This window comes from Callospermophilus lateralis, chromosome 18 (assembly GCF_048772815.1).
Source record: "Callospermophilus lateralis isolate mCalLat2 chromosome 18, mCalLat2.hap1, whole genome shotgun sequence".
Taxonomy (NCBI): Eukaryota; Metazoa; Chordata; class Mammalia; order Rodentia; family Sciuridae; genus Callospermophilus; species Callospermophilus lateralis.
The window spans coordinates 50,567,536-50,592,504 of record NC_135322.1 but is presented as its reverse complement, the minus strand read 5'-3'; the positions used below and the strand labels follow the sequence as shown (position 1 = coordinate 50,592,504).

General features: G+C 45.3%; 1 protein-coding gene across 2 annotated transcripts in view; it reads right to left on the bottom strand.

Moving 5' to 3' along the window:
- Window positions 1-9,836: 9,836 nt before the first annotated feature.
- The window catches only part of Cdh3 (cadherin 3), a 45,980-nt gene continuing 30,847 nt past the window's right edge, over window positions 9,837-24,969 (bottom strand). For both annotated transcript variants that reach the window (XM_076838362.2, XM_077105779.1), the window contains 9 exons: window positions 24,425-24,553; window positions 23,088-23,273; window positions 21,004-21,245; window positions 20,398-20,543; window positions 19,406-19,630; window positions 13,699-13,905; window positions 12,534-12,664; window positions 11,831-11,977; window positions 9,837-10,046 (listed from right to left, as the gene is read on the bottom strand). In XM_076838362.2, coding sequence (XP_076694477.2) covers window positions 9,837-10,046; window positions 11,831-11,977; window positions 12,534-12,664; window positions 13,699-13,905; window positions 19,406-19,630; window positions 20,398-20,543; window positions 21,004-21,245; window positions 23,088-23,273; window positions 24,425-24,553 — 1,623 coding nt within the window. The remainder of the gene's footprint in view (window positions 10,047-11,830; window positions 11,978-12,533; window positions 12,665-13,698; window positions 13,906-19,405; window positions 19,631-20,397; window positions 20,544-21,003; window positions 21,246-23,087; window positions 23,274-24,424; window positions 24,554-24,969) is intronic.

The following is a 24,969-nucleotide window of genomic DNA, read 5'->3' as shown; positions in this document are numbered from 1 at the left end:
CTTTTGGTTGGTCAAATTGAGCGACTGAACCCAGAAGAGATGGGGTGGGAAAGAGGTGAAGTTGAAGCATCTCTCCCTGCTCCATCCTGACCAGGTTGTTTGGCAGTGACTGCTTTCTGCCACTTGTGGCCACAACCCTTCCCCCATGGACACCCTCCCATGGCTTCAACTCTCAAAGGTCTGAAAGACGGTCTCCTCCCTTTGTCCCACTCGGGTGCAGGAAGGCAGTGGTCTCCGTTGCTAGCTTGAGGATGCCTTGCCATCCCAGAAGGTCACCTTTGACAAATTGTTCTCAACCAGCGACGATTTTGTCCTCCTCCCTGGGGGGCATTTGGTACTGTCTGGAGACATCTTGGGTCGTCACCAAGTTGGGATGCTAGTGGCATCTAGTGAGGAGAGGCCAGAGATGTTGCCAAACATCCTATGACCTATAGGACAGCCTTGCAACTGAGAATCAGCCGTCCCAGAAGCAAGAGGACTTAGACTGAGAAACTCAGCCCTGCTGAACACACTGTAAACAGTAGTCACTTAGTGCTCCCCAGGTGGACTTGAGCTTGCCTGTGTCTTGCCAGCTCTCCCACTGATACATCTGGTCTCCATCACTTTCTCCCTCTCCACAGAAGCCAGAGGGCTCTGCCTTCCTCCCTCTTTCCTACTTTTCCTTTTCAAATATAACTTGGGGATGGTTGAAGCATTTATTTGGTTCACAAATACCAGAATATAGAAAAGTATCCAAGTGTCTCTCCCTACCTGGCCTGCCACTCAAACCCAGGGCCCCACACATGGTAGGCAAGTGCTGTGCCACTGAGCTACCTCCTCAGTCTTTTATCACCAGCTGGCCGGGCTGGCCATATGAACTAGGTTCAAAGGGGCTGGCTGTATCAATATCCACTTCGAAGGCCTAACTTTTTGCCATGAAGCTCCACCTACTAAAGGTTCCATCATCTCCCAGTGGTACCCTGTGCCAAGTCTTCAAAACATAGGCTTTGATGGATATTCAAGATCCAAACTACATGTTTTGGTTTGCATATGAAGTGTCCCTCCCGCCAAAGCTCCTGTCAATGCAGGAATATTCAGAGGTGAAATGATTTGATCATGAGAGCTATAACCTAATCAGGTCATCCTAGTTTGAATGGACTGATTAGGAGGCCACTCTAGGCAAGTGGGCTGTGACTGGACAAGTTGGGTCACTGGGGGCAGGCCATGGAAGGGTACAAGTTCCCCACCCTTTCCTCCTGACCCCATCCTGAGCTGAGCAGCTTTTTTTCTGCCACATCCTGCCCCCATGATGTGGCCTCACCTTGGGCCCAGACAATGGAGATGGCCATCTATGGACTGAAATCTCTGAAATTGTGAACACCAAATAAACTTATACTCCTCTAAGTTGTTTTTGTCACATATCGTGGTCATAGCAATGGAAAAGCTACCCAAAACACTGTAATAATTGGGTTCCCCCAGGAACCAGAACCTGATAAAGGAGCCAGTTGGGGCACTTGTATTTATTTGCTATAGCTGCCTTGTGGCTCTTAGTTTTCTCATCTGTACAACAGGTTGGTGGCAAAGGGAGCATGAGACTCTCTGAGACCTTTTCTTTTGCATTCTAAAATTCTAATAAGCCATTCTTTCCCTGGCTCCTTTCTCTCAGTGCCTTATCCAGCTCCTTCAAGGCCAACTCGGAGGTTCTTCCTCTATTGGGCAACTTCCTAGATTTCTCTATCCCTGAAATTCCCTCCTATTCTTTCTCCAACTATAAGCAAGTTTGAACACTCAGGTTAGCACTTAATTATTCTCTTATTTTATGGATATAAATAATCTCTTTCCAAAAGAAAATTAACTTTTTTTTTTTTTTTTTTTTTGAAGAACTATAAGACAAAACATACAGCCCTGGGCCCAATCCCCAGCTCAGGGGAAGAAAAAAAAGTCTTGTAAGTGTAAAGTGCAATAAGGAACTCTCCTCAATACAAGCAGGTTGGAAGGAAGACTGAAAAGGAAATCAATTTCTGAGATTCAGAGGCATTCAATATTTTAATACCTTGCTCATGTATCACCTAAGATTGTCTCACATTCCACTGCCACCACAAAGCCTAAGACACAATGGCTTGGTCAGGACAGAATCAGTGCCAGCTCCACCTCTGCCACTCTAGCCTCCATTTGCCCCTCTGTAAAGTGGAATAATCATGGCTGTGCTAATTTCTGCTATTCTAATGAAATAAGATGACTTGTGTGGTGTCCCTGGATTCTTTCAGCTCTGTAGCTTACCATCTGGGTACAAGCTTGGGTGACTTGGTTTCCTTTTTTCTTTTCTTGCGGTGCTGGGGATTGAAGTTAGGGCCTCACACAGTAGGTGAGCCCACCACTGAGTTATACCTCTAGCCTGGGGCCTTGGCTTTCACATCTCTTCTTCTTTGGAAGGTTGTAAGAGACCTTTTTTGGGGAGGGTGGGTACAGATTGAACTCAGATGCATTCAACCACTGAGCTACATCCCCGGCCCTATTTTGTGCTTCATTTAGAGACAGGGTCTCATGAGTTGTTTAGGACCTTGCTTTTTGCTGAGGCTGACTTTGAACTGGCGATCCTTCGCCTCAGCCTCCTGAGCGGCTGGGATTACAGGCATTTGCTACTGCACCCGGCTTGCAAGAAACCTTTATTCAGCAAATATTTATTGAGTATCTCCTTTATGCCAGGAACCATTCTATGGATGGGGAAACAGCAGTGGGAAAAAAAAAAAAAAGTCTATGCCCTCATGCAGCTTATGTTCAGAGAGGAGAAGGCACTCGAGACAGATAAAATAGAGTGCAGTATCCAGGTGTGGTGACACACTCCTGCCTATAATTCCAGCAACTCAGGAGGCTGAGGCAGAAGGATCACAAGTTCAAGATTATACCCTGTCTCAAAATAAAATTTTTAAAAAGGGTTGGGAATATAGCTTAGTGGTAAAGTGCTTGCCTAGCATGCACAAGGCCCTGAGTTCAATGCCTAGTACTGAAAAAGAAAACAAACAAACAAACAAAAAAAGAAGTACAATATGGTGAATTAATGCTATGGAAAAAATAAGGTATGGTGGTGGTCACAGGGTTGCACATTTCAAAGGGTTACCCAGCTGAGCATGGTGGCATGCACCTGTAGTATTAGCTTCTTAGGAGGCTGAGCAGGAGGATTACGTGAGTCCAGGACTTCAAGGCCAGCTTGGGCAATGTAAGAAGACCCTGCCTTAAAAAAAATAAAAAAATAAAAAGTTAGGGGGTAAATCCAGGGATGGCATCTCTGATAAGTTGGCATTTGTATGATGTCTGAAGGAGGGATGGGAGCCAACGGGTGTCTAGAGGAATGGCATACCAGGTGGAGGGCAAATACAAAGGCTCTAAGGAAATCTGGTTTTGATTTACAGTGAAACTTTACCATATAGTCTGGTACATGGTATTAATTCATGACACTCAAAGAATAATTAACTTTGCAATCAGTTAGCATTGGTTTCCCAGAGTGCCTTGGTCTTCAGTTCCCTTCAGTTCCCCTGGTAGCCCTGCCCTATCAGCTGCCAGCCCTGGCTTCCTGGAAGGCGATGGGGACAGAAATGGTTGGAACTGAGCCCCACATTCCTGACCCCACCCATCTCTGCTCAGATTCCTCTTGGGCTGCCACACCCTGAGGCTCACCAGGCAGAGGGCACAGGAATGCTGGGGCAGCAGAGGGGACGGCAGCTCCCCAACTCCCTCTAACTTCAAGAGGGCCTAAGAACCAGAAGCAGGAACAATAACAGCAGCTGGCACTTATGGACTCCAAAAAAATGCACATCAGGCATGGCACTGAACACTGGGTGTTCTTTTAACATCTTCTTGGTAGAGGTTACCCTGAGTCACCCCCAGATATGCCACCTCAAGGACTGCATCTAACCAGGGCTCTGCCCTCTCAGATTAGTGGTCCTCTCAGGCAGGGTCCCCATTCAGCAGTGGGGGGGGGGGAGAGAGAGAGAGAGAGAGAGAGAGAGAGGAATCTTGCTGCTCCTGCCTGCCAGCTCTGCAGCTGTGCACAGGCCCAGACAGGCCCCAAACTCCCTTTTAGTGACTGAGGATGGCTCAGAGGAAGAATCAGGTTTTGCCCGCTCCAGGTGGAGCTGAGTCAGGTCTTTTCCCAGACTTTGTGGGACTGGGCCATGCTGAGGCATGGAAGCTGAGGCACCAGGGCCCTTACCTCTCTAACCTCCTACCATATTCTTTTTGTTTTTATTTACTTATTTTCTTGTGGTCCTGGGGACTAAACCCAGAGTCTCAGGCATACTAGGCAAACACTATACCACATCCATAGCACTTTTAATTTTAAATTTTGAGACTCAAATTGACCAGGCTGACCTTGATCTTTCAATCCTCCTGCCTTAGCTTCCAAGTATCAGGGATTATAGGGGTGTGCCACTGCATCCAGCTACTTTCTGGCCCTTTCCCACTGTGTTCCAGACACACTGGCCTCCTTGCTAAACCCTGAGAAGCACACCTCTGGGCCTTTGCATTTGCTGTTCCTCCTAATGTGACCATGCTTGCCCCCTGATATCTTCAGTCCTTGATCAAATGCCATCTTCTCAATAAGGCCTTTCCTGGCTACTGGAGACATGATTCCCCACCCCAGCCCCTTCTTCCCTATGCCCATCTCAGTTCTACTTTCTTTCTTGGCCTCATCTTTTACCACATGTGTTTTATTAATTTGTCTTTATTAATGGTCTGTCTCCCTTCAAGAATTCCCTTAAGTAGTGCAGGAAGGGCCTGTGCTCTGAGCTATAGAGGGCTCTGCTGTAGTCCTTTTGCCCCTCTCTACAAAGCTAAGGAGTTGTGACTACTAGAACCTGCCCCCACCCCCTATCTTCTAGATCATTCCCTGCCCAAATGGCCCCAGGTCTTCCCCAGGCCTTTCCTGAGCAAACAGCCAGCGTAGCTCACATGTGTACTCCTAGGCCCAATGGTGGTCAATGGAAGCTGTTTTGGGTGACCAGTGACAGAACCAGCATGGGCTGGGGTGTACACACACACACACACACACACACACACACACACACATGCACAAAGAACCTCAAAGCACAGGGTGGGAAGAGGAGGGAGTAGCCATGTTTCCTGGGATTGGGGCTGATTCTCCCTACACAGCCACATTCCTCCACAGTCCCCTGTGTCCCAGGGTCCAGACACAAACCTGTGAAGATAAGCTCCCCCAGAAAAGAACTCAGGATAGGCTCTTTTTTTGTTTTGTTTTGGTACCAGTGATTGAACCCATGGTTACCTGACCACTGAACCACATTCCAAGCCCATTTTATTTTTTAATTTGGGACAGCGTCTTGCTAATTTGTCCAGGCTGCCATGAATTTTCAATCCTCTTGCTTCAGTCTCCCAAATTGCTGAGGCTATCAGTTTCCTTTTAAAAAGGTAACTATAAATCCTCTGCATGGTTAAGAAGTGGGAGGATGTGCCAGGTATGATGGCACACACCTGTAATCTCAGTGACTGGGAAGGATTACTGGGAGGCCAATTCAAGGTCAGCCTGGGCAACTTAGCAAGACCCTATCTCAAAATAAAATTTAAAAACGGGCTGAGGATGTAGCTTAGAGGTAAGGCAACCCTGGGTTTAATTCCCAATGAAATTTCCAACAGGGGAAAAAGAGAAAAGGACTCCATGTATTTGAAGGCTCTGGGCAGTCATAAACCAATAAATATTAACAGCTGCTGCTAACACCTGCCGCCACCACCATCACCTTCATCAGCATGTTCATGGCAGTTCCTGCCTGTTGCGGTTCTTGGCTGGCCAGGCTGGGAGGTGCCCGCTGTGTCTGTGGTTTGGTGAGTGGTGCCCTCTGCTGGGCATGAAGAGAAGAGCCTTTCAGAAAACCACAGCCACTGAATTGCCGCAGTCTGGGAATTTCTGAGAATTCCTCCATCTGGAAATGCAGTCTCCACTCAGGGTGTGAGTGTGGAGAAAAGGAGCCACAATTGGCCCTATCAGTCCCTCGACTACAACATTAGAAGTGATAGCAAGAAAATTTATGTAGTCCTTGCATGCCAGGTCACCTGAGCACAGTGAGGCAGAGCCAGTGAAGTGATTTCTCCAAGGCCTCAAGGTGGAAGTGCCAAGATTTGCTCTTGTGCTCTGAACCCTGCCAACCCTGGGATTGAACCCAGGGTTGCTTTACCAATGAGCTATATCCACAGCCATTTTTAATCCTTTTTAAAATGTTCAGAGTACTGGAGATTTAACCCAGAGGGGTTTTACTATTGAGTTACATCCCCCAGCCCTTTTTACTTTTTATTTTGAAACAGGATTTCACCGAGTTTCTTAGGGCCTCATTAGGTTGCTGAGCCTGGCCTTGGAACTTGTGATCCTTCCTTAGCCTCCCAAATTGCTGGGATTATAGACATAAGCCACTGTAACCAGCTCTGGTGGGCTATTTCAATGGTAGTAGGCTCTGCCTTTAATCTGAGAGGAGTTGGCTCACAGAGCTGAAGACACAGCAGGTGGGCTGCTAAGGAGCTTCCCAGGGGACTGTCCTCCACCCTGTCAATGGCAGGCTTATCACCCAACTGACTTAAGGGACCCTTCCTAACTGGCCATCCCTTAGCAGTTCCCTGACTGGGTCTTAGCTCTATGTCTCTTTGTAGGTCCCCTTGGTTAAGGAAGCCTAGCATGGGCAGGGACAGGAATTTGGGTCCTCTTGCAACCTGACCTTCCAGGGATGAGAACCATCTTACTGATGCCTCTCCAGGGCCCGGGCAAATGGGAATTATCTACACCCCTTTGAGAAGGAGAAAGGATTGTTGGTGTGATCAGGCCTGGCTGGTCTCAAGTTCTGCTCTAGGGGACTGAAGGAGTTCCTTATTTGGAGTTTTATCTTTTCACTTCTGCAAAACGACAGCAGATTAGGGCAGTTTTCAAAATGTTCTGCATTTGGGGTTTGTAAGGAGACACACTGGGAAGATGGGGCTGAGGAGACAGGTCTCTGGGTGCCCAGCCCCTTCTCATGAAGCTCCACTTTTAATTTTTTGGTACTGGAGATTGAACCCAGGGTTACCACTGAGCTATATCCCCAGGCCTTTTTATTTTTTATTTTGAGACAGTTTCTTGCTAAGTTGCTTAGGGCCTTGCTAAATTACTGAGGCTGGCCTTGAACTTGTGTTCTTCCTGTCTCAGTCTCCCAAGTTGCTGGGATTACAGAGATAGGCACCGTAGGCCCATTCTTTTTAAATCAGAGGTTCGTGACTGGCTTCATCATTGCAAAAATCTAGGTCCATCCACAGAGGCCAGCTTAGCTGGGGAAGTTGATGTACCTCCTCAACTCCCTCCAGAAAAAAGTCCAGCTGAACAGTGGCTATTTGGTTTTACAATTAGTTGTAGCTTAAGATAGGTTTTCCTGCTTCATTCAGGCTTCTGTGAAAGGAGCTGGAAATAAGGGGCTACAGAGTCAGCTAACTGGGACACCCAATCCTCCCATACCCCCTTATCAGCCAGAGTAACAGGGTCCTGGTAGAGGGGGATTATCAGCAAAAGCATCAGGTCCCTGGCTGTGGGGATCAGAGGCAGTGGGAACCAGGAGCTGTGGCTTGGGAGGAAAGACAGGAGGCAGTCTTGGCAGAGGGCTAAGGCACTATGGACCAAGAATAATGAGAAATCTATTAGATTCCCTTTTAACTTCTCCATCCAAGGACCTCCACTGTCAGAGCCTAGGTGAAAAACCTTTGTGTCAGAATCACCTGGGGGCTGGTTAAACCAGACTGCAGGCCCAATTCAGTAGGTGAGGCTAGTATTGTTGGGTCAAGGTCTGGACTTTTGAGTACAGCTGCTTTGAAGAATTAGTTACTTTCACTGGGCATGGTGGAATCCCAGCTATTCAGGAGGCTAAGGCAAGGAGAATCATAAGTTCAAGGCCAGACCCACTTAGTGAGACCATCTCAAAAATAAAAAGGGCTGGGTATGTAGCTCAGTGGTAAAGCACCCTGGGGTTCAATCCCCAGTATCTAAATAAATATTAAAAAAAAAAAAAAAGAATTGGTCACTTTTGGGGAAGGAAACACTTATTTCAACCCTAGCAATACCTTTAGCTCTATTTCAGATTCTTTTGTTTTATTGAAAAATTTGAACTTCCCTTTAACAGAGGCACAAATGGAATCTTTTATCTTTGATTCCTCATCCTTACTCCTGCATTTGAGCCCTGGTCTTATCAGAAATGTTCCAATTTCCCTGATATTCTGGGTGGGTTCTCTATCCTCGCCCCCCCACCCCCATTTTGCCTGCTTTTGATGATGACCAGGTATTATTTAAGAAAAATAAAAACCCCACAACGAGGCCATTCTTTTTTTAAAAAATATCTTTATTCATTATTTTTTATATGGTGCTGAGGATCAAACCTAGTGCCTCACACATACTAAGACGAGTACTTTACCAATGAGACCCATCCCAGCCCCCCAAAGACCATTCTTTAAAGCAGGGAAACCTCCTCAGAGGCTGAGTATGAAGGTATGTTTAAAGAAAACAATGGAAGTTAAGTGCCATCTGGTTCTAAAAGTTCTAAGTTGCAGTAGTTTTTAATTAACAAATAGCATAATCCATGCACCAGATATTAATTCATTGAATCACATAAATCTCCCCATTTTATAAATGAAAAATCTGAGGCAGGTAGAGACTAAGGGCTGTAGGGTCTGTGTTGGCTGCCTTCAGGTTCTGTGCAACAGAGAGCAAGAGTCAGGAGCGCTGGGCCTGATGCTCAGCTGCAAGGGCTCAGGTTCATCCACAGACCTGGGCTCTGGTGGCACTCAGCCCAAGAGGAAAGAGGTGAATGGTTTTGCCACAGAGGAGCAGCTCTGAATTTGCAGGGAGAGGACAGGTCCATACCTCTCCACCATAACCCCCTACCCCGCTGCTGGACTCATCTGAGTATGTAGGCGAACCCTGAACTTCTCTACCACAGAGGGAAGCTGGGAGGAAGCCAGTGGGGGTGGAGGAGCCTAGTCCCTTTGCACAATGCGGAAAATGGTTACAACCACTGATATGAACCTTAGCAGGGGGAATGGTGTGGTGAGGAACTTAGATGTCAATAAAGAAGTTAAAAAAAAAATTTTACTCCACTGGCATCTCTGGGAAAAGTTCCTTTAATAAAAACACTTCTAGTACATTTATACGATTGTCATCACCTTCTACAGCACACAATAGGGAAAGTAAAATAATACAGGACAACCTAGACACACACAGTATAAAAATGCAAGTAGGAGGCCTCAGGGTCTGGGGATCGGAGGAATGCACGAGGGCAGTAAACCCCGCAGGCAGCGCTTCTGGAGGACTGAGGGGACACTGAGAAGACTCTAAAAAACAGCATTAAAACACAACAAAAACAAAAAACACAGGGGCTGAGGAGATAGCTCAGCGGTAGAGCTCTTGCCTAGCATGCTCAAGGCCTTGGGTTCAATTCCAAGCACCACGAAAATAAAACAAAAAATAGGAATACCGTAAGAGGCCTCTTTCTAAGATAAGGTTCCATTCCAGAGGGAAAGTCATCATGGAGCATCAGAGACGGTCCAGGCCCAGGAAATGGGCTGAGCACTTTATGGCAGGTAAGAAACATCTGGAATTTTGGCCTGAGGCAACCTGATGAGGCTGACAGGTGGTCTGAGGTGGTCAGGGGTGAAGTCTAACTGCCACATCCTTCCATACGGAAGGGCTTAGAATCCGACCTGTTCATGGCAGACTTGCATCCTCTTCCTTCCGAGTTGCTCAGGCCTCTTCTTGACGAGCTCCGAAGTCCTTGGCTTAAGTGGGGACTGAGACCCCTTCGAGAGGCTGCTGTGGCCTGACATTTTATTCCTGGCACAGCAGCCTAGTCATCCTCACCGCCTCCGTACATGTCCGCCAGCTTCTTGAAGCGACTGCCCCACTCGTTCAGATAATCATAATCCTGGTCTTGGTCAGAGGCCGAGGAGGTCAGGGAGCTCAGGGAGGCGGCATCAGAGCCACTGCCCTCGTAGTCGAACACTAGTAGGGAGTCGTACGGTGGGGCTGCAGGGTCTGTGTTGGCGGCCTTCAGGTTCTGTGCAACAGAGAGCAGGAGTCAGGAGCGCTGGGCCTGAGGCTCAGCTGCAAGGGGCCAGGTCATCAGAGGACCTTGCAGAGCCTCCCTTTCCTCAGCTGCCCGGCCAGCACTCCTCTCCCTCAAGGCTTCGAAGGTTGAAATGAAACACAATGCCTAGAAAGCGGTTAGCACAGGGACTCAGCATGGCAGCTCGGGGCAACACACACCAGTGGTGAAGGGCAGGGACCCTGCAAACAGACTGTGCCTGAACTCAGTCTCCACACACTGGTTTTGGGACTCTGGGCTTCTCTGAACTGCTCTGTGCTTCTGTTCCCTGTCTGTAAAATGGTAACCTGTCACACAGCTTTAGAGGAATAAATGAATACATGTAAAGCTTTACCTAGCACATAGTTGGACACTATTTTATCATTAGTAGAATGATGTGGGGATTAAATGAGACAGCATTTGCAAAATGCCCCAAATGCAGTCATTCTGGAAACTTTGCATTTAACTGGAAGGATGAGCTCCAAGTATTTAGCTCCAAAGCATCCTCTGGGAACCAGGTGCCTTGAGCAGCTTTTCCCCTTATGTGAGATGCTTGTTTTTTTTTTAAAGAGAGAGAGAGAGAGAGAGAGAGAGAGAGAGAGAGGGAATTTTTTAATATTTATTTTTTTTAGTTATCGGCGGACACAACATCTTTGTTTATACGTGGTGCTGAGAATCGAACCCGGGCTGCACGCATGCCAGGCGAGCGCGCTACCACTTGAGCCACATCCCCAGCCCAGATGCTTGTTTTTTTACACCACACTCTTTCAAACATGTTCAGGTTAAAGAACAGAAGCTCACCACTGGATTATTTATCCATCTCTGCAGAAGAAAGGACTGAGGCAGAGGGTTTGAGTCAGGGCTGAGGCCTCCTGACCTCCCACCCAGGCTTCTGTCCACTGCCACAGATAAATACACCCCACCCAATTAGTTGTGAATTTCAACTAATTTTTTTTTTTTCTTTTTCTGTTAAGGACTGCCACTCATTGATCGCTATGCTGGGCTCATATCATAGACCTCCTATATGTATAGTTCACTAGTTCTTCATCTTTGATTTACTTTCAGAATTAAAACCCAGATCCCAGCCAGATCAATGGATTCCAGTCCCTGGGGTAAGTTCTGATGACCTCTGAAGTCCCAGGTGATTTCAATGGCAGGAAGGTGCCGAAGCCACAGTTTCTAGAGCTTCCTCATTTGAAGCAATTCATGAAATAATTCATAACAGAGATTCTAAATTTTCCTCTACATTGGAATCACCTAGAATCTTTAGAATTCAAGCCCAGGTATTGAATAAATGAATAAATTATTTCTAATCTACTCTTTCTTTCTTTATTTTTTTGGTACCAGGAATTGAACCCAGGGGCACTTAACCACTGAATCATTTCCCCAGTCCTTTTTTTATTTTTTATATTTTATTTAGAGACAGGGTCTCACTGAGTTGCTTAGGGCCTCACTAAGTTACTGACGCTGGCTTTGAACTTTCGATCCTCCTTCCTTAGCCTCCTGAGCTGCTGGAATTATAAGCATGTGCCATTGTGCCAGGCTCTAACCTATTCTTTAGTAGTCTGCAAAATTGTATTTTATGGAGGAGGAAACAGAAGCCCAGAGATACTCAAACATAGAGATCATATAGCTGGTTGGTGGTGGAGCCAGAATTCAAACCCAGAAACATGAATCCAGGGCCATGCTTGTTCTCCTGAGCTGCTGATGCTAGACTTGATTAAAGGACTGTGCTAGGCTGACCCGCCATTTCTCACCTCAATGATGAAGTTGCCAATTTCATCCGGGTTGGCTGGCCGGGGTCGGTACATGGGTGTAGGGATGAAGGTTGGTGCAACATCATTGCGGAGAATTACCTCAGGCCTGGCCTCTAGACCCCGGTGGAGTTGGGTGATATCATAATCCTTCAGGAAAAGAAATGAGAACACTAGGATTGAGACCTCTCCCCACCAGTTACACTTCATCCTTTGAATGCTAGGGTTCATAGGTAGGTCTTGGAAGACTGACAATGTCATCTGCAAGGGCTCAGGTCATCAGAGGACCTTTCAGAGCCTCCCTTTCCTCTATAGGAAATTTCCTCTATAGAAATTTCTGTAAGTCCTCATTCCTACTCTTTCTTTTTTTTTTTTTAAATATTTATTTTATTTTAGTTATCAGCGGACACAACATCTTTGTTTGTATGTGGTGCTGAGGATTGAACCCGGGCTGCACGCATGCCAGGCGAGCGCGCTACCGCTTGAGCCACATCCCCAGCCCTCATTCCTACTCTTTCTATCTTCCCCAATTAAGTGCAGTTTTGATTAAGGTCCATTGGCTGGACCACAGAGACCAGTGAGGGACCATATCCCCTCAAAAGAGGAGCTGATAGTCAATCCTGTTGAAGACTGATCTTCCAGGGATGGTCAGTGCAGCTAATGTGGTCAGTTAGTTGACCCAACGACCCCTGCCTCAGTGGCTCACCTGGTCCTCTTCACCACCACCCTCTTCACCATAATAGAAAACATTGTCACGGGTGTCATCTTCTGGGAGCAGAAGGGGCTCTTTGACCTTCCGCTTCTTTCTCACCAATAAGAGGAGCACCAGCAGGAGGACTGAAAGAATTGGGAAATGTGAATATTCACCCCCAACCACATCCCAACCACATGGCCAGCCAAGACTTCAAGCCCTCACAGCCCCACCCAACCTTAGAGCCCCCACTTAACAGCCAAAGCTTAACACACTACAGTGGCTCTCCCTGCACCTAGGAAAAACCCAACTACTTACCAAAGCTTACATGACTGGCCCAGCATATGCCTCCAACCCCCCACACACACACACACTCACCCGCTCACACACTAAAGTCAACACACTGGCCTCTTCTGAGTTTCTCAAATATACCAGCAGTTTCCCACTTTGGAACCTTTCCTGGGCTGTCTCCTCTCGACCCACTCTCCACATATATACATGGCTTTACCTTTAGGTCTGGGCATGATCACTTCCTCCTAGAAGCAGCCCGACTCCAACTCCATTCCTTCCCACTTCCCACTATAATTTGGTATCATTTATTGTCAGACTTCCCATACTGGTGTTTTGTTTTTGTTTTTTTTTTTTTTTAATTGTGCTGGAGATTAAACCTAGAATACTCTGTGACTGAACTATAGCTCCAGCTATTTTTATTTTGAAACAGGGCCTCCCTAAGTTGCTGAGACTAACTTCAAACTTGCAATCCTCCTGTCTCAGTCTGAGGAGTAGCTGGGATCACAGGTGAGTGCCACCATGACCGGCCTTCCTTAGAGTTTGACAAAATGCAGTTTACTGAGTCCTATCCCTAATATTCTGGAGTTCTGAAGTGGGACCTGAGAATCTACCTTTCTAACAAATTCCTGGTACTACTAATGCCTAAGGAACCACACCGCTCAAGCCTGAGAGTATATGATGGCAGGACCACATCTATTTGCTAACCACTTGTATCTCTAATGCCTGGCACAATCCAGAAGCTCCAGAGTGTGTCTAATGAATGACACTCCTGGAATTAAGTGTGTAAGGAATGGATGGGCCATGTTGGTAGCTTCTTGGTCCCAATTCAAAGTAGAATCATGTCTCGTAACTATTCCAGTATCGGAGTGGGAAGGTGTGTGGTACTCACGTAGCAGAGCCAGGACAGCCCCCAAGACAGGGAGAATGAAACCGCCCTTCCAGGGTACGGGGCAGGTGTCCACATGGCCATGGCAGTCGCACACAGTGGCACTGATCACTGTTAGCTGCTCCTTGTTACCATGGTCAGAGAGAGAAAGGTGTACATCGTATGTGTCTTGCTTCAGAAACTTCTTTAGGGACAAGGCCACTGTATCTCCTGAATGGACAGAACATTTATTAGTCTGGAGATGCCATAAGTGTTAGAACTGAATACATTATGATGGAGATTGGAGAACAATGTCTGCATTTGAGCTAAAGAGAAATATCCTGAAAAATTAATATCTATGGCTGGGATTATATCTTAGTAGTAGAGTTCACGCTTAGTATATGCAAGGTCTTGGATTCTATCCCCAGCACCAAAAATAATAATAACAACAACAACAACAACTGGCTAAAGCAAAATTCATTGTCTCAGAATTATTAGTATATAAAAATTAATTCATCATTTAAAGAAAAATCAACAACCGCCAAGCATAGTAGCATACATGCCTTTAATCCCAACTAAGGATTGTAAATTCGAGACCAGCCTGAGAAACTTAGTAAGACCTTGTCTCAAAATAAAATTTTTAAAAATGACTGCAGGTGTAGGTCTGTGGCACAGCACTTGCCTAGCATATGCTAGGCCCTGGGTTCAATCCTCAGTACTGCAGAAATAAATGAATGAAATAACAGTATTTTTAAAATGAAAGCCTTATCAGTCATGTGATATGGACCCAATAATTTATCAACACATCAGCTCCTAGAGTGTTCTTTGCATCAAAAGAATATATTATTCTTCCCATGAAATAGACCTAAATCATTTAATGTTTACATTAATTGGCACTTGTTTTCATATTTCAATGTCCACTATCATTTATTATGGGAATTACTTTGTTTTATTGGTTATGTAGTCTAGGGTCACACCACAACTTTATTGGTTATGTAGTGTTGGGGATCAAACCAGGCTCTTGTGCATGGCAGGCAATTGCTCTACCCCTGAACTACATTTCCAGCCCTTACTTATTATTGCATCATTTTGCCATTTATCTATCTATCTATCTATCTATTTATTTATTAGTAATGGGGACTGAGCCATGGAGACTGAACCCAGTATCTTGTTCATGCTAGGCAAGTGCTCTATCACTGAGCTACACATCCCCCAGCCTTTTTAAAAAATATTTTAAGTTGAACATGGTAAAACAGGCCTACAATCCCAGCAACTCATGAGGTCAAGGCAGGAGGATTCCAAGTTTGAGACCAGCCTCAGCAACTTAGTGAGGCCCTGTATCAAAAATCAAAAGGATGGGGCATGTGGCTCAGTGGTAGAGGGCTCCTGGGTTCAATCATCAGTACCAAAGAAGAGGTAAGTACTTTTTCTTTTTTTTTTTTTTTTTTTGGTACTAAGGATTGAACTCAGGGGCCCTTGACCACTGAGCCTCATCCCAGACCTATTTTGTATTTTTATTTAGAGACAGGTTCCCACTGAGTTCCTTAGTACACTGCTTTTTTGCTGAGGCTGGCTTTGAACTTGTGATCCTCCTGCTTCAGCCTCTGAGCTATTGGGATTACAGGTGTGGGCCACTATTCCAGCTAAATAAAAAATTTTGAAATAGGGTGTTGCAGTTTGGATCTTTAGTGTCCCCCAAAAGCCATGTGAAAGACAATGTAGTAATGTTCAGAGGTGAAATGATTATGAGAGCTCTAACCTGGATTAATGGTGGATTAGTCCATTTGACAGATTAATAATTTGAGCAGACTATATTGGTGGTAACTATAGGGAGGTGGGGTGTGGCTGGAAGAAGTAGGTCACTGGAGGTGTGCTCCAGGGCATTATATCTGGATGCACCCTCTTGCATGCTCCCTCCCTCTCTGCTTCCCAAATACCATGAGCTGAGCAGCTTTCCTCCGCCTTGCCCCATGCCATGATGTTCTGTCTCACCTCAAACCTAGAGTAATGGAGTTGGTCCAACTGTGGAACAAACCTTTGAAACCTTAGCCCCAAATAAACTTTTCCTTCTCTAAGTTGTTCCTGTCATGTATTTTGGTCACAGTGACAAAAAGCTGACTAACACGAAGGGACTTGCTAATTTGCCTAATGGCTGGTCTTGAATTTGTGCTTCTTCCTGCCTCAGCTTCCTGTGTAGCTGGGATTAGAGGTGTACACCACTGTGCCCAGCCATTATTTTGCTTTTATAATAAAAATTTATACCTCAGCTACATGATTTAATTTTTTTTTCAGGGGGGATACCAGGGATTGAATCCAGGGGCACTTTTTTGAGACAGGGTCTTGATAAGTTGCTCAGGACCCACTAAGTGGCCTAGGTTGGTCTTGAACTTGTGATCTTCCTGCCTCAGTCTACAGGGTCGCTGGGATTTCAGGTGGGTGCCATTGTGCCCAGCATGATTAAATATGAAGTAGCTATATTTCCATGTGATGACAACTAAATCCAAATGCATGTGACTTGGTTACATAGTGGTATATTAAACCAATCAGATAGGATGCTAACCCATGTTATCACAGCATTAGTGATTACACACAAGTTCAGGGATGCCAGAAATATGTCATGAAGATTAAATAGGTGAATGCATGAAAGTCCATACTTGGTTCAGGTGAGCAGTAATTTGACCAACTAGCTAGCCTTCAAAGGCCCAGGGAAGTAGCAGGCTAAGCACAGAGCAGAAGCGAAGTTCAGTGGCCCACAATTCAAGCACTCAGGAGAAACTGTGGCAAACCCAGAGTTGGGAGGGGCGTAGGCTGTAAGTGAGGAATATAGGGTCAGGGGTCTCTTTGAAGAAAGGCCTTCAGTTCAGACTCACCTGTCTCAAGAGAGGCACAAACAGCATGGGTGGAACATTTTTCATCCTGCAGGATTATCCCCAACATTGTGGCATCTCTCACCCACTAATCACTGGTAATCACAACCAACCTCTGAGTTTCTAACCCTCCCCTCAGGCTTACAAGCTATTTCAGCACTGACCTCAAGCCACTTCTAGTTAAAAGGATCTGTACACTCTAAGTAAGAAGGCCAGAGGCAGAATTCACCCTGTTCTCCTTTAGCAGTAGCAGGCAGAGATACTTCTGCAAACTGAGTATCTGGTCTACTGTGTGGAGAGGCCAACATGGGATATGTAACCAAACATTGGCACCATGCTCTAGGGCTGATTTCTCAGTTGCTGTTAATGATAGTGGTGGCAGTGACTAAATAGATGCTTACTATCTGCCAGGCCCTACCTTAACCCTCACCACAACTTTGAGAAGCAAGTAATGCAATTAACTTCATTTTACAAAAGCAGAAATTGAGGCTGAGGGAGTCAAGTAACTAGCCCAAAGTCACATATGTAAAGTGTGGATGAATTCCCCTGATGACAAGGACAAGGGCAAAGAGAAAAAGTAAATTAAAACAAAACAAAACAAAACAAAAAACAGATATCAGTACTATGTTCAAGGATTGGTTTTTTGGGGATTGGGGCATAATGTTCACACTTCCATGAGCCAGATCTGAGAAGGTGACTGGGAAATACAGGCCTTGAAGATGACAGCTCACCTGAACTAAGTATGGACTTTCATGCATTCACCTATTTAATTTACTACTTCATAACAAGGAGGTAGACAGAAAAACTGACCCATCCCACAGATAAGGAACCTGAGGCCCAGGTTCTATAATTTGCACACAGTCACAAAGCTGGTGAAAAGTCAATGGAGGGGTCAGGTATTGAAGCAAAGCATTTCTGGTTTAAGCTCTTCCACGATATGTTCAGGGAGGAAAAAAAAAAAAAAATGGCTTCTAGGCCACAAGGGGGTGACAGAGGAGACCAATTTGGACTCCCAAAGCAAAGGTGGATGTATATGTCCAAATCACAGGAATTAAAAAATGAGACAATGTGGGTGTCTGAAGGAGGTCTCCCAAGTTCTTGGGCTTAGCAGCAGTAATAGAAATGGGGTTATTTGGTTTCTTTGGGGTAGAAACTGAATATATTGGTTCTCCATTTCTCTCCTGGGGATTCCCAGCCCTAAGAAGCACCTTAAGCCAAGGTAAGGCATTTTTTCTCATAGCCTTATTGGTACTTAGGGTCAGACTCACTCCTCTCCGGTCCATACAACTGAAAAATCCTGAAGGCTAAGAACTTCAAAACAGTGGCCCAGAGAGAGGCAGGACAGGGAAGTAGGCTGGGAACAGGACGGCCAGGGGCTCTGGAGTCAAAGCCTGCTTCAACTCCTAATTATCACCTACGCTATGCCCTTGGGCATGTTAGTTAACCTCCTCAAGCCTCATTCTTATCTATATGTGGGGATGAAAATGCTGACTAGAGATTGGTAGAAAGATAAAATAAGGAAAAAAAAAGAAAAAGCTTTTGCATATTGCCAGGGTCCCATCAATGGTACACAACAGACTATAATGATAAGTCAGATACCTGGACTAAAACCTCGATGCAAGTATTTTCTAGCCATAATAATGCCTCTGTCAAGATATTTAAGCCTCTGTATTTGATTTCCTCATCTGTAAAATATGTGTGTGAGGCAGAGAGACAACAGTACCTTCTTCACAGCATCGATGTGGGGATTAAGTACTCCAGGATGGAGCACGTGAGGTGATGTTTGGCCTACTAAGCTTGCTGAGAGTGTTAGCTATAATTGCTGTGCTGCAGTCCTTTTTCTTTTTGCAGTACTGAGGATCCAACCAAAGGCTTTGCACATGCTAAGCATGTGCTCGGCCAATGAACTACACTCCCAGCCTGTACTGGAGATCCATGGGCATTTTGCCACTAAGCTACATCCCCGGTTCTTTTATTTTTTGAGATGGGGTTTGCTAAGTTTCTGAGGATGCCCTCAAACTTGCAATTCTCCTGCCCCAGACTCCTGAGCTGCTGGGATTACAGGCGAGTGCCACCACAACAGGCTTGGAGCCCTAACTCTTGCTATGTAATACTGGACAAGTCACTTCCTCTCTCACTGGGCCCCATTTTTCCCATTTGCATAGAAAGGCCAGATGGACTAGAAATATCTTTCAGAGTTCCTATGAGATTCCAAAGGCTTTCAATAGAATTCTTACACTGAGCCTTCTTCCCCAGCCCTTCTTTTTAAAAGTGTTTTGAGACAGAGTCTTGCTAAGTTGTCTAGGGTCACACTAAGGTGCTAAAGCTGGCCTTGAATGTGTGATCCTCCTGCTTCAGCCTCCCAAGGTCTGAGATTACAGGCATATGCTACCATGCAGTTTTTCTTTCTTTCTTCTTCTTCTTCTTTTTTTTTTTTTTTTTTTTTTTTTGTGTGTGTGGTACTGGGGGCCTCACACATCACATGCAAATAAGTGCTCTACTACTGAGATACATCCCCAGCCCAGTTAAAATGATTTTTATTTTAAGGCAAGGTTTTGATAAATTGTCCAGGCTGGCCTCAAACTTGCTACCCTCTTGTTTCAGCATCCTGAGTGTTTGGGATTATAGGCATGTGCCACTATGCCTGACTGCTTTATGCATGTGTGGTGCTGGACATCAAATCCATGTCCTTGTGCATGCTAAGAAAGTGATCTGCCACTGAGATACAACCCTAGCCCAAAAATAGCATCTGACTGATGTTCTTGTGGAGATCATTATCTGTGACCCAAAAAAATGCTGGAATAAGAATTTGTGCATCGGGCTAGTGTGGGGTAGACCTCACCTGCTACCACCACTCAAGTTACCTTTTTCACTGACTTCTGCCATCCAGTAGATATCTGAGTCATGTGTTAGCTGGGCCTGGAAAGGGGAGGAGTGGGGGGACAGGTCCTTGTCTGTGATGTTCAGCACTTGAGGCACAGGGCTTTGGTTGCAGATGATGATTTGACGGGGCTCAGGAATTGGGCCATGGTCGTTGATGTCAGTAAGTGTTAGGAGAAGAGTTCCTGTGCCAGTGGTGGGAGGGCTTCCTGTTTATAACAATACATATGACATCTTTTCAGTATCTGCCCTTGGTTGCTGGATGAACTGATGTTAAGCTACCCTAAAACTGACTTAATCCATCTCAGACTCCAGCTCTATACCCAGCTCTAACCTGGAAGTCTCTCCATGCCTTAACTTCATTACAGATCAAACCAGCGATGACAAATACATGAAAATCAAGTCATCTCTCATGTGTCCATGCAGACATTATCAATCTATCATAGATTAGCTGCAGCCACTTCACCCAAATAGTCATTATAATCTGCCACAGAGTGAAACCTATTGGCCACCTCAGGGCTAGTCTGGTATTTGCCGATCAGCTTCAGGGAACCTGAAGGTGTTGGTTCACTATGTGCTAAGCAGAGATGTCAATTATATCATACTCCCCCACTGACTGTGGTGTGAAATCACTCATCAATCATGGTATTTTCCAGGTATTCTCTGTTACTCAATTATAAGGGGAAACTAAAGATCAATTTAGGGTTCAGTGAACCAAAAACTTAGGTTGAATGGAGTCTTCAGGATCTTTCCTGACTCTTGGGTATCAGAAAAATCATAATCATAATCATAGCCAGTCTCCCTAGGAACAGTCCTTTAAGAGACACCCCCACTCCCAAAAGACCCCTTCAACTCTCCCGACTGGTTTGGTGGAACTGATCCCACCCCAATCCTCTGTGCAGAGGGAATAGGCTGTGTCATATGATTTGAGAACCAAAGGTGTCCCCATGTGGGAAAGTTGGGAGGAAACTCTCACCATTGTCTGTGGCCAAAACCATGACTTCATAGACGTTGTTCTTCACAAACCGCTCATCCTCACGGTCCAAGATGCCCGCAGCAGTGATTTGCCCACTGTCTGGGTCCATTGCTAGCCATCCTGCTGGGTCTCTCATGATGTGGTAGCTGGAAATAATTGAGAAGGGTCTCATGAATTCTAGTGTCATCATTCAAACCTCTTTAGACCCAATTCAGATGGTCTCTGGGCTCTTAAGCAGGACCACAGAGAAAATGAAATCTCATTGAAACAGAGACTAAAATAGCAGGTAGGGAGCCAGCAGGATATGTGGGTGAGAGAGGACCCACCTTCCCCTGAACCTCTACCCTTCTGTCTCCAGCACAGCAGGAAGGAGAGGTCCAGTGCCAGAGTGATACTCAAAAATACTGTACAACATTTTTTTTTTTTTTGGTTCCAGCGATTTAACTGAGGGGTACTTAACCACTGAGCCACATCTCTAGCCCTTTTTAGTTTGAGACAGGGTCTTACTAAGTGCCCAGCCCAGCTGAACAATCTTCATGGTAATAGAACAACCCGCCCTACTGTACCGGTACATTTGGATGACTGGAACCAGTTCACGAGGAGTACCTGATCTTTTGATCCTCCTTGTCAGGGTCCTGTGCAGTGTAGATGCCGATAGCCTCCCCAGTGGAGATACCCTCCTGGGCCTCAATGACTTTGGAGGGTGGGACAAACACAGGGGCCTCGTTCACGTCCTCCACATGGACCACTATGGTGGCTGTGGAGGTTGGGAGCTTCACCACAAAGGGAGCCTCATTGGTCACTGCTACATATAGGGTGTGCTGGTTTTGGGCCTCAAAATCCAAGCCCTAGGAGAGAAGAACGCGAACCACCATTTTGTGAGGAGGCCTGTGGGCGTCAGAAGGAAAGGGCCCATAGTGAGGGGATCGAGCCCTCCCCCTACAAGCAACAATCCCTCACAGGGATCTCTCGCTGTCTCCAAAGCCTCCTGTGTTTCCTGAGTAGACATCTAGTGGAGTCTCTTGGATCACCCCAGAGGCAACTAGCTTAGTAAGGCCTGGAATATTAGTTTTCAATGGGGTGGTGATGCCCTCTAGGGAGTTTTTTAGAAACTTATGGAAGTCTGACTAGGGGTGCCATTGTTACTCATAGACTGGGGCCGGGTTGCCACTTCCAGTTAAGACACAAAGAACTGATCCCAAATCCCCTGTAACTTGCCAATATCCCTTAAGACATTCCTACATCTGTGGGTGTAAAACACCTGTTCATAATTAGAGTATAGAATGTTTAGCATATAAACCAAGTTTTTGGTGTGGTTTTAATGTATATTAAATTCTCTAGGAATGCAACTGAGAGAAGCTCATAATTTAATTTGGTCAGGACTTTTTCAAGAGTTTGTTCACTGTTCTGAAAAGATATCAATACCACTCCTGTTCTGCATTGCCAGAGTGACCCGTAGTATCAACCACATTTGGATGATTCTACAAATAGATGCAAGTAATTGACCATTTCACTATGCTTTCTAGTGCAGTTGCACAAAAATGTTTTATATTCAGTAGCTTTTCTTAGAAATTTCTTCTTTATTTTAGTTGGTCATTCTACTTTTCTAAAAAGTACAATTTAGCTAAGTTAGATTATAAATGAACTTCATTTCACAGTGTAAAAGGAGCATTATAAAGTATTTGTCACAAGAAGGGGACATTTAAACCTAAGATAGTCTTTTATTTTTATTTTTTGAAGTGCTGGGGATCAAACCCGGAGCCTATCGCATGCTAGGCAAATGCTCTATCACTAGGCTACATCTCTAGTCCCCTTTATTTTAAATTTCGAGACAGGGTTTCACTAAGTTGCCCAGGTGGCCTCAAAACTTGTAATTCTCCTGCCTCAGCCTCCCAAGTATCTGGGATTACAGATAGGTGTGTGTCCAGCCAGACTCATTTTCTTGAAGCTTCAATTAAAAAATTTTTTTTGTTTTTATTTTTTTAATATATATTTTTTAGTTGTAGGTGAACACAATGTTTACTTTTTATTTTTATGTGGTGCTGAGGATCAAACCCAGTGCCGCACGTATGCGAAGCAAGCGCTCTACCACTTGAGCCATAACCCTAGCCCCTTCAATTTTATTCAAAGTCTTTTTTACACAAACCATGTCCTATTCTCTAATAAAAACAAAAATGCACAAAAGTTTAAAAACAGTTTTGAGAGGCAAAGATGTGCCTACTAAGTAATTTATTTATTTATTCTATTATTATTATTATTATTAGGTACCAGGGATTGAACCCAGGGGCACCTAACCATTGAGCCACATCTCCAGTCCATTTTATTTTTTGAGACAGGGTCTCGCTAAGTTGCTGAGGCTGGCTTTGAACTTGTAATCTTCCTGCTTAAGCCTCCCAAGAACTTGGATTATAGGCAAGCCCCACTGAGCCTGGCCTACTAAATAATTTGAAACTTTTCACATCTAAATACCTAGATGTGTGCTGCTGAGTAAATGCAAAAGTAGCATGATTCTAATAAAACAGATTCTGAGAGACGACGACTCTGGAGGTGGCCTGTGGACACGGGGTTTTGGGAAGAATCCATTGATGTGCTTCAATTGAATCAGTGACTCACCTGGGGCTCCCTTGTCCTGGAGGCTGGAGTCCTGGCTGTCCCAGGTGTGTCCTTTGTTTAAGTTCAAAGAGACTCACCTTCCTGGTTGTCAAGATGCCCTGGTTGCTCTCAGGGTGGGTGGTGATGGTAAAATGGTCCCCATCGTCACCTCCCACAATGCGGTAGATGGCATGCCACGCTGTTGAGTTGGGGGCATCCAGATCAGTCACTGTCAGCCTCTGCACCTCATGGCCCACTGCATTTTCTGGCACCCGGGCTTCATACTGTCAGTGTGGGAAGCGCAGAGCAATCAGAGCAGAGAGACTGACTTTCCTTAGAGGCTGTTCTACTCTCATCAGCCATGTGTCCTCCATCTTCCTTCTGGGTAGCCCCATGGCCTTTACCCTTTCCTGGCCCACCAACCCCCTTAGCAGGTTTTCAGGGCACACCCTGGTGCAGAATGTCCCAAGCATTAGCTAAACAGCTGCAGGGACAGACCACACCAACATTGGGTGATTTCCCTCCTCCCAGGAGCCTGATGTTCCAGAATCTCACTCGTCTGGGTATCCAAGTCCCTGCTGGATATAGTCATCCATCTACCTGAGATCAGTAGGTTATAAGAAAGGTGACAATAAGGTAGGATCCTATTTGTGTTGGGGCAATGGACAGAAGGTTTTTTGGAGGTTCTAGGACAGGAAGTAAAGACTAGAAAATCAGCTGCTCAGAACAAAAAAGGTTTTGTGGGATGCTGGCATCAAACCCAGGAACTTATGCATACTAAGCAAGTATTCTACCACTGAGCTACACTCCCAGCTCCCAGAACAACAACAAAAAAAATTTAATTATCTTTTATTTATTTGTTATTTGTTTATTTATTTATTTATTTATTTATTTTTATGTGGTGCTGAGGATTGAACCCAGGGCCTCGCCCATGCTAGGCAAGTGTTCTACCACTGAGTCACAACCCCAGCCCCAGAACAAATTTTTAATCAGGTCTGAAGAATGTTAGTAGTCACAGGTATCTACAAATGGAAGGGGTGGGGCATGTCATTTTGAGTGGCATTGAGGCCTCTGTCATTGGAGGTGTACAAGTATTCACTGGGGGAATGTGGAGAGATGTGGATTCAAAGGATAGTAAGTTTTCATATCAACAAAGATTTTCATATGCAGCACTTATTTTGCCAGGATTGTGTTCAAAACGGTACATAGATTATTTCATTTAAAACTCAGAACAATGCAGCAGGTATGATCATTATCTCCATTTCACAGATTAAGAAATGAGGGCACAGAGGGTTAGTAGTTTGCCTAAGGTCACACAGCCAGTAAATGGTAAGGCTAGGACTCGAAGCAACATAGGCAGGATTCAACATTTCATGAGAGGATTAAACTTAAGCCCTTCGTTACTGATGAGGGAAGAAAGAAGAACGGGTGTTACCTTCTGGGGGTTGAACACAGGAGCATTGTCATTGGCATCAAGGATTTCCACTATTGCCACTGCTGTGGTGGTGGAGCCATCTCCATCCATGTCTGTAGCCTGGATGGTCAGTGTGTATTCAGGGACTTTCTGGGGATAAAGAAAGGAGAGGGGAAGCCCACCGTGAGTCCAGTCTCAGGAGTCCCTCATCTGGGCTTTAAGAACCAAAGCCTTGAGGGAGTAGAGAGATAGAGAAGTGTTCCTCTCGTGATATTCTTGGCCCTTTGTCCTACTCTCACCTCACCAGAAAGAATAGAAGCAGAGGGGAGTGCTGGGGAGGAGTCTCAGGTACCAGCAGTTCTCCTGGGTTTATCCTGGGCACTGGCCCCAATCCTTAGCTGCTCCACTATGGGAGTATTAAGCAGGGATTTGGGCAAAGATATTAATTAGGAAACAGAAGGCAACTCCAATATCCATGGAGCTAATTCTACTTTGTGGTGCACAAGGGACAAATCTAAGCAATGTGCACACTAAGCGAACCATTCCAAGAGGAAATGAGAAAACCT